General features: G+C 43.4%; 1 protein-coding gene across 1 annotated transcript in view; it reads right to left on the bottom strand.

Annotated features, from left to right (window-relative positions):
* The window catches only part of TRIM28 (tripartite motif containing 28), a gene marked incomplete at its 5' end in the record, with an annotated part of 20,354 nt that overhangs the window by 7,881 nt on the left and 1,995 nt on the right, over positions 1–10,478 (bottom strand). The window contains 5 exons of the mRNA XM_018576831.1: positions 1,484–1,598; positions 2,295–2,411; positions 2,758–2,890; positions 3,517–3,649; positions 4,370–4,479. Coding sequence (XP_018432333.1) covers positions 1,484–1,598; positions 2,295–2,411; positions 2,758–2,890; positions 3,517–3,649; positions 4,370–4,479 — 608 coding nt within the window. The remainder of the gene's footprint in view (positions 1–1,483; positions 1,599–2,294; positions 2,412–2,757; positions 2,891–3,516; positions 3,650–4,369; positions 4,480–10,478) is intronic.

The raw sequence follows: 10,478 nt of genomic DNA, 5'->3' as shown, positions 1-10,478 counted from the left end.
CGACAATTGCAAACCAACTCAAGTATACACAAAGATCAAAGTTGCGGACTCTTTCTCCTGGACTGAAATTGCCTAAGCTGACTTCCCTGCCGTCAGCGTCTCACAACCACCATTAGAAGATGCAGAAAGTCAGATAGAACCCCGACCCATTTGAACCCCATTAGGTCCCTGGATGCATGCCAAATGCAGGGCAATTTCACATGCATTAGTGTGCACGCACATGGGAAAATACTGCGCTTGCTGTGCCAGTAACTAGTAATGGCACTGCACGCACATTCCATGTTTAGTGTGCGTTTGTGAACATGCACACTTTCGCAGTGTTTGCACACGTTCATGGAATGCGAAGATGTAAACAATTGCCTGGTATAGGACATATCACAACACAAGTGTAGTAAACAGTTGCACATGCTAAACACAAAAGGACAACATTCATTTCAGAAGCTTGCCCAGTAACTGAATTCCAGCAATTCAAGGAATCTGCAATTATCAACAGTTCATGTTTTCCCAAGAATCAAGTGAATTGGTGTGTTCTTTTGTAAAGCATAATTAAGGTACGTGGTCCAACTTAAAAATTATACGAGCTAGGCACTGCGCTTTGAAAAAATCAGAACGAGACCTTCCTTATTTTATACCAATCAGCAATGCAAAGTAGAAAGTCTAATAGTCTAAAATCGCTGCAGGGCCCTGAATGGTGCAGATGTGGCTCAGTCTGGCGACAGTTTCATGCAGGCCAGTTCCAAGCAGCCAACCACATGTTGACAAATCCTGGAAAATCTGGATCTGCATTCGGCTCCCATTATGCAGCCGAGGTCCGTACCCCTGCGCGACTCATCATTGCCACATTAACAAAATAAATATCAATGAATATATATTTTTTTAAAAAAACACTTGTTATACATTTATTCCCCCCAAAATAATGGTTTGGAATACTTGCTTTCCATTCATTGAATTTCAGTGCTTTCAATCATGGACACCCAGCATCACACATAGCTTTTACCTAGGGCAGTCTGCATGCAAATACAGTTTGCCTAGAACGCCCACTTTTTCAGACCGACATCTACCCATCAAGGCATTTTAATATTTGACCAAGTCCCCCCAAGAGCCAGCACACTGCTTGCATCAGGGCTAAGGGTTTTTGAGGAGTACCGACAGGATGCCGGGAGGATTTCAAGGAGCCATGTACAACACCCTGCTTGTTCTTTCCCACCAGACACAATCTACCTGCGATGCATGGGAAGTATGGAGCCCCAGTGAAGACATCACTGGGTCCAAAACAAGTATGTCATGAAACGAAAAGAATTTAAAGCTTTGATTATCATATATATGGGAGCAGGAGGTACAAGAAAAGGTAAAATATAAGCATATGAAACCATAGCAAACTACAGAGTGTTGACTGCAAAGAGCTTCTAAGTGAATGAGCACGTCAGAATGTTTAAAACATACCGATAAATTGATAGACATATGAATGCATTACATGACAAACCTGCATATCGCTGACAAGTAGCTTTCCACGCTTGTTCAGCTCTTTCATGATTTGTAAGATGGCCATTTTCACATCTACTTGAAGCCTCTTCTGCATATCAATCACTTGACGAATTCTGCAAGCCAACATTCCTTAGATTAGTTCCCAGTGTAACTGATAGGAACAAAGTCACTTAATGCCCACACCTCTAGTACTAAGGAAGCTCGGGCATGGAGAGCAATGAGTTTGCATGTCCTCCCTGTGCTTGCATGGGTTCGCTGGTTTCTTTTCACATGCCAAAGACATGCTGGAAGGTTAATTGGCTTCTGTCTAAATCGGCCGTGTATGTATGCATGTGAAATAGAGACCTTAGTTTTCAAGCTCCTCGAGGGCAGGGACTGATGTGAATGTGCACTAAGTGCTGTGAAAATTGTTGGTGCTATATAAATACCTGTAAGAAATGGATGAATATGAAGAAATGTATATCATTTTGTAGGGGGAAAAGAGAAGGCTTGAGCCATTATCTAGGACTTTTCTTCACACAGAAGGTATGGGAACAGATCTATTAAACACACGAGAGTCAGAAACACTTGACAAATAGAGGGTAAAGATAACAAAAATGGTTTCCTTGCCAAGAGGTACAGAAGGTGTAATCCAAAAGGGCATATGCAAGATTTGAATGGCTTTTATGGGATGCCAGACCCTGCAAATTCTTGCATGTTTCCCCCCCAGGTGACTTGTACTGCCCCTTTCCTCAGGATTCAAATCTAGGAATTCTATTGGATCATCTATGGAATTTAAAGAGAAACCCGCAGCTTCTAAAAGTACTTACGAGTTACGAACATCCTTGGTAGATTTCTGAAGTGTAGTATGTTTTTCTCCAAGTCTTTTCACAAGAGCAGATAAGATTTTACGCTGGTTTTTGACAGCATCCTCCAAAAATTGGTACCTGGAAAATTTAAAACAGTTTTGAAGTTCATTTTTAGAATAGGCATAGGTGCTTGTCCCTCCAACTCATTTCCAACTGAAATTATGCCAATACCAAAATGATACATTCCAATTCAAGCAGAACAGCATTGGTCATAGCATCCCCACCCCGGAAACTACCCAGGGACAACCTGTTCAAAGCAAAGCAGGATATGAACACAGGTGCCTGAAATGCAAGCAATGTTACTGGAACCGTGGCTTGTCACTATTGTTAACACATCATGCCGGGAGGGACAAGTACACACTAAGTTAAACAGAAAATGAACTTGTCATTTAATAGTGCAGATGAAGCAAAAATTAAAACTTACTGGTGGTCTTTGTGTCCTTGTAGCTGGCAATCACGGCAGGTCAATGTGTCACAAGTATCACAAAACAGCATGAGAGGCTCCTGCTTATGTACTGGACAGAATACAGTATGTTCCGAATCCTTTTGGGATCCACCTAACAAGCAAAAAAAAAAGTTTGATACTTAGACTAAAGACATAAAAAAAAAACTCAACTTGAATAAAACCGATCTTCTCTAGTGATATTGGACATGCCCCCGGGTCACTGACTTGTTTTAGTGCCGAAGAGCTCATCTTGGCCAGAACTACTCGCTACCTGAAATCTGATAAAGGCCATTTCACCAAGAGGATATTGGCACTGCTGCAAAAGGCCATTCCAGTCAGAAAAACATGCAGCGATCGTTCAGAAATCTCTTGTGAGAATATATTCTCCTTAGATTGTAAACTCCTCGAGTAAGGGGACTGAGGTGAATGTGCACTATGCAAGTGTTCAGCTTTATATAAAAGACTATGAATTCACCACCACCATCCTCTGCGTGGACCAATGGCCTGTCTGCTGCTTTTTGTGTGCGCACAGAGTGCCGAGTAAAGAGGAAGGCATTGTGACTAAGCAGCATGAATCTCACAGGACCTTATTCTGATGCCAATGAATAACTGCCTAGTGCAGGGGTTAAAATTCCACTTTAAAATTTGGGAAGAAAAGCTACACTGGGAACCCATATTCCATCTCATGGTTCAGGGAAAAAAAACAAAACAACGAACAACCAAAAGTATATTGGTTACCTTTGACTTTGACAGTATGATCCTTGGTATACTTGACTCGCTGATGGGCTTCCACACAAGTCTCGCAAAGCCATTCTGTGCACTCCACACAGTAACTATTAGCTATGGCATTGTCCTCACAGCTGGTGCACCTCTGCATTACACAGAGAAAAAATGATCTCAAATTAAACAAAAGTGATGTAAAAGGTTGCTGAGCTCTAACGCAGATGATGTTTTTAAATGAAAACCACAGACCGGTCAAAGCAATGCATTTTTGCTTAAAGCTGAAACCCTTTATATTTACAATGAAGTGTGCCATATGTCTGCCTCCTGCAGCATTTGCTCCAAGGTTCATTGAGCCTGCACCATCCTGTCAGTACCGAATGTCCAGCACAGAGACTTCAACTTCCAGTTGCAGTACAAGCCTTGCAGCAAGTCATTTGTAACACGCCTTCTTCCATTCAGATTAAAAAACAAAATATTGCACTCTTTTTCAATGAATGCAAGTTCTGAGATTGGAGAAAAATGTGGATAAATGCCATCTCACCTCCTCCAATCACAGAACTCCTTGCGTTCATTGAGTCATGCAAGGCCTTTTCTGAATGGTGGTACAGTGAGCAACTCAGATCAGTGTACTGAAGTCAAATGTTCAGCGCTGCTGTGGGCAGAGATGGGGCACAAATACAGAAAATATTTTTTGCTGGAGTTCTACTCTAAAGTCCATTCACCTAGGGAGAAGGATTATACTTCCACATTGTATTAATTGAGGGACACAGCAAACCTAAAATAATTACACAAAGTAAAAGCCTCCCTTGTCACTAACACTGCACTTGTTTTTTCAAAAAAACTTAAACTAAATCTTGAATAGTCTTACCTGAATAGTTTCTGCTGCTTGATCAGATGATGAATCCTCCCTAAGGAAGTAGTTGTCCACTAGGTCCCTCTGTAAGCACTGATTCTTACACACTGGACAATTAATGACAGCTGTAAACAAAATAGACATTTTAGTTGCTCAGATTGAAAATTAATGCTCAACGTCTATCAAATTTAACAATACGAAAAGCATCCACATATTAGAATTTGGCTGCAAAGTCACCATTGACTAGATGGTGGTACACCCCTAAAAATACATTGTTGGCAAGACCAAGATTGGACAAAGATTGCAACCTGTGGCTAGACTGTCAATGTTACAAGTCTGCTGAAGTACCAGGACTCTAAGCAAAATCATCTTCACATATACACATGCAAACCATCACACTTTCTAGAAAGTAACAGGAATGGACAGGGTGATAGATGAAGTTCTGTAGCCCAGCAGGCAGGGCCGACTATACTCAATGGAATTTTAGCACAGACTAAGCTGTGTTAGTCCCCAATTCATACCCAGGAGTTGTGGTGATGCACGTCCCCGGTCGCTTGTCTCCTGTATTTGGTGCATGTTTCCATTGACCCCCATTAGGTCCCTGGATGCATGCCAAATGCAGGGCAATTTCACATGCATTAGTGTGCACGCACATGGGAAAACACTGCGCCAGTAACTAGTAATGGCACTGCACGCACATTCCATGTTTAGTGTGCGTTTGTGAACATGCACACTTTCGCAGTGTTTGCACACGTTCATGGAATTCGAAGATGTGAACAATTGCCTGGTATAGGACATATCAAAACACAAGTGTAGTAAACAGTTGCACATGCTAAACACAAAAGGACAACATTCATTTCAGAAGCTTGCCCAGTAACTGAATTCCAGCAATTCAAGGAATCTGCAATTATCAACAGTTCATGTTTTCCCAAGAATCAAGTGAATTGGTGTGTTCTTTTGTAAAGCATAATTAAGGTACGTGGTCCAACTTAAAAATTATACGAGCTAGGCACTGCGCTTTGAAAAATCAATCAGAACGAGACCTTCCTTATTTTATACCAATCAGCAATGCAAAGTAGAAAGTCTAATAGTCTAAAATCGCTGCAGGGCCCTGAATGGTGCAGATGTGGCTCAGTCTGGCGACAGTTTCATGCAGGCCAGTTCCAAGCAGCCAACCACATGTTGACAAATCCTGGAAAATCTGGATCTGCATTCGGCTCCCATTATGCAGCCGAGGTCCGTACCCCTGCGCGACTCATCATTGCCACATTAACAAAATGAATATTAAATATAATATTTAAAAAAACCCCACTTTTGATAACATTTATTTCCCCCAAAATAATGGTTTGGAATACTTGCATGAAATCTTAAGATGCTAAACTAATCTTTACCAAGTGTAGATATGAAAAATATTACTCCTTACTATAAAACATCAGCTGGGATTTGCAAAACCACAACATCTGCAGAGGAAAGCATCACTCAAAGGGTTACTCTGCAAAGGCAGCAAAAAGCAGTCTGATTTGACATTTTCCTATAGAAGTTAAAATCTATTTGGTTACTACGAGCAACAGCTCCTTAGGGCTCCAGGGCCCGTGCTGGTCTGCTATCAGTGCAACAGACGGGATCCATACCAGTTATACAGGAGGTTGGTGCCAGGGCCCAAAATGCATCTCTATGCTATTCCTGGCCTCTGTTCACACCAGAGCAGTCCGCTCCAGACCAGAAAAATACCGCACGTCTCATTTTGTCTGGTCTGAAATGCACTTGGAACCTACCTTGGGTTACAGTGCATTGTAAACCAGACAAAATGACACATGCATTATTTTTCTGGTGTGGAAATGACTGCGCTGGTGTGAACAGAGACCAGAAATCGCATACGGATAAATTAGGATCCAGAAACAATCTGGTCTGGAGATGATCTGGATGTTGTGTGAATGGGCCCTAAACGTTATATATTACAGCAATGAATTTCTTCAGCCACTGAAAATTTACAGAATTATTTCCCTCTAGAAAAGTCACTGAATAGAATGCAAAAAGCATAGAGGATGGTATGTATTGTAAAAACGTATAGTGTAGGAAAAGTTAAAACTCCTCATGTTATTTTCCCTGCCGAGAAGATTTCCCTTCACTTCCTGTCTTGGTGATGCCACCAACCAATTTCTGCAGAGTGAAAGGAAATCCCCTCTTAGTCAACTGTTATCAGAACATAAGCCCCCCATTGATGGCATCCCCTTCACTTCTTGCTCATGACAACTCTAACATACAGGTTTTCCATTTCCTGACATTGGTCCCCAGGACAAAAGCAGAGTAGATCTCCCCACTGGGGACATAATGCAATAAATGCATGTTAAACCCAGAGGTGGGCAACTGCAGCCCTTTAGCTGTGCTTGAACTACAAAATCAACATGCCTCTGGGAGTCATGCCTGTATTGTAAGCCCTCAGGGGCAGGGCCCTCCTTACCATCTTGTCTTGATTTGTATTGTGACTAATGTCTTCCTTATATTGTAAAGTGCTGCACAAACTGTTGGCGCCATATAAATCCTGCATAATAATAATGTCAGTCTTGCAATGCCTCCTGGGACTCAGTTTCCACAACAGCTGGAGGGCCAGAGTTGCGCACCCCTGGTCTAAACCCTCCCCTCTATTCAAAACTAAAGAAAGTTTTGCCTTTACATTCACTTTAAAGAAAGCTTTGTACAGCGCAGCAAATACAAACGTTATCCGGTAACTTCAACTGTGATACCAGCCATGATAACAGAGTGCCTGGCAAAGTAAGAAAGCATTTCAAGCAGGGAGGTAAGATAGTACACATCTTCCACACCTGAGCCGTGCTGGTGCTTGGAAGACCGGTATCCGCAGTCACTGCAAGCTGCAGAGGTAACCCAGGATCCATGTCCGCAGAGCCTGTTGAAGAGAAGCCTGCCAGCGTTTCCTCTCAGTCACTACTGAGATCCACGCTGTATTAAGCACCAGCCGAGCCCTCCCCTTCCTCCTGCGCCGAAAACGAGGCTTGGAACGCACAAGCCCGTCGCCCGGAAATGACATCACCCGTGCCGGAAGTGATGTACGCGGCCACACGGCCTGGCCGTGGAACACGTCCCGAGGCCCTGAGAACCGGACAGACCCCTCTGAACGGCGGTCCACCGTTTCCCCTGACCAGCCAAGGGGGTTTCGTCCTCCCGGTACTGGCCCGCACTGGGCACTGAAGGGGGAAAGGAAGCCAGCCTCATCTCCTGCAGCGCTAGGAGAATCCCTGGGGCTCACACATGGTAGGCAAACCTACCCCTCTGCCTTACACCGGCAGGCCATACATAGAAGGAAGACTTCCCGGGCAGCATCACCACATGGAAGCCCCTCTCAGCGTTCTGTGACGCGCTCCCCAGCTTGACTGAGGAAACACAAAAGACTGAGGGAGTGGAGGAGAGGAGGGTGTTTTAAACAGATTAAGTGACGTGTTTCCTGTGTGTGGGGGAGGAGATTCCATCCCGTGATGCTGTCCTGGAAGACGTTATGGGAAAGCTTGCAATTCAAATCTTTTGGAGCAATTACTTGGCACCACATCAATAACCAAATACAAGAGTCAGCTGCTGTCATATTATACATAAAGACGACCCCACAGCAGGGACTTGTAATGCCATCACATGCAGCAGAGTCTCAGGTGAAAGAAAACATTGTTCAGGATACCAGGGGAGGTGGTCAATCCCCAACAGGTTATAAATGAGTGGCAGCATCATTGGTAAAGCTCAATTGCCTTCTCTATTAAAGGAGAACTATGGGGTTGTCTTTTCCCCATAGTTCTCCTTAGGGTAACGGGAGGACACAAACTAGCGTCCTCCCGTCACCCTAAGCTCAGTATACCGCAGCTACAGGTCACGATATACTGAGACGCTGCAGCTGAAGCGGATCCCGACAATTATGTCTGGATCTGCCTCTACATAGAGGCAGAGCCAGCCGTACTTGCCCCGTCCGTTCCGCCAGTCAGCCCTGGAGGATCGGGGAGGGGGAAATCCAGCCCCTCCCCTGTCATGGCAGAGAGCTGCGACAGGATCGAGAGGTGAGCGAACGCCGGTATGTGTTCGCTCACCTCCCGATCTACTGAGCCGACCTGTGACAGTCTCATTGCCACAGGTCGGCTAGAACTAATGAGGTGAGTGAAAAGCACCCGCCTCATAGTTCTCCTTTAACAAAACTGGACCTTATTAAATCAGGGATGTCCCGATGCCACTTTTTCAGGCCCAAGTACTTCCCCTCATGTACTTGTCGATACTTTTTCTTAAACGGGACAGGTGACTTTAAATGATCCATAGTAAAACTACATGTTATGTACATATGTACTATAGATCATGTTTTAACCTATTCATGTTAGCAGGGGATAATTGTAACTCTATTGCTGGAGTGTAGTGGAGGTGTGTGCTGTATATATGCACTACATATACATTAGACACGTCCAGTACACTATAGCAATAGATTTACAGCCAGCCCCGTCCCAGCTTCCCTCACTCAGTTTCACTCCGATCCCTGTTGCCTCACGCGGTGCCTCTTGTAGTCGGCGCTGGGCAGGATCGCTGCATCGCATCTCGGTGCTCAGCTTGTGGGAGGCGCTCGCAATTCTGCCCTGCTAATATGAATAGGTTAAATCATGATCCATAATACATATACAGCACATACATCCAGTACACTGCAGTAATAGAGTTACAATTATCCCCTGCTAACATGAATAGGTTAAAACATGATCTATAGTACATATGTACATAACATGTAGTAGTACTACGGATCATTTAACCCATTCATGTTAGCAGGGTATCATTGTAACTATTGCTGCAGTGTACGGGACATTTGTGCTGTATATGTACAATGGTGGCAGCAACATTAGCGATAAACTGTTTAAAATTAACTCCATTACAAAAACTAGAGGCCACCACCTAAAATTGGTGGAAAAAAAATTCCAGCACAAGGGGCGAAGGGGGTTCTTCACAGTAAGATCAGTTAGGGTCTGGAACTCACTGCCACAGACAGTGATTTCAGCAAAGAATGTGGAATTGTTCAAGAAACTTTTGGACGATTTCTTAAGGGACCGTAATATACAGGGGTACAGGTACTCCTAGAATGAGATCCTAATAGGTTGGACTTGATGGACTAATGTCTTTATTCAACCTCAAATACTATGTAACTATGTACAGTACATATAGAATGCAGTGCGGCAATGGATATACAATTCTGCACTGCTAACATGAATGGGTAAATGATCCGTAGTACAGGGCTACATATCATGCACTACGGATCATTGAACCCATTCATATTAGCAGGGGATAATTGTAAATGTATTGTTGCAGTGCATTCTATATGCAGTATATAGTACATGTACATATTGAGTGCACTGCAACAGTACATTTACAATTATGCTCTAACATGAATGGATTATATGATCCCTAGTATAGGGCTACATACAGATCATCTAATCCATTCATTTTAGCAGAGTGCCGACATTGCCCTTCCTTCTGGAGGGGGGCTACTTTTGTTCCCCATGGCCCACTGTGTTGTAAAGTAGTCACTACAATCTCAATACAAATTAGTAAACTAAAAGATTTTGGACCAGACTTTAAACAAAATTTCATACACACAATAACTGCTATGTGCAACTCTGATCTCAATATTAAAGCAACCAAACAAAACCATGGACTCAACACAAACATCCAAAAACAAAGACAGTGGTGACAAAAGGCTGTTATGATTTTCACAGGTCTAACATCCACCACGCAGGTCTATCACCCGGCACGCCACCACAGGACAGCCAGTGGCACACACGAGTGCATCTGTATTTTCAAATGCAGCAAAATAAACAATTGAAAAAGGTGGGGGGGGGGTCCAATCAGCTTCTCTGCATTTTTGAAAGTAATAGAAGCTGATTGTTTGCCATAGGCAACTGCTCTAGTTTTGATAAATTCCCCTCATTGACTTTTGAGAGGAGCCCCTTCACAACCCCACATGCAAGAGCTCCAGTCTTGCATGCTATGGTGTGACACCATTAAACTCGAGTGTTTCAATGAGAGATTCAGAAAGCAGGATTTAAAAAAAAAAAAAAAAAAAAAATTCTCCACCCTCACCCCCCGCGGTGCAGAACAC

The sequence above is a fragment of the Nanorana parkeri genome, unplaced genomic scaffold (genome assembly GCF_000935625.1).
Source record: "Nanorana parkeri isolate BGI_ZX_2015 unplaced genomic scaffold, ASM93562v1 scaffold5, whole genome shotgun sequence".
NCBI lineage: Eukaryota > Metazoa > Chordata > Amphibia > Anura > Dicroglossidae > Nanorana > Nanorana parkeri.
This window is presented reverse-complemented; position numbering and strand designations above follow the sequence as displayed.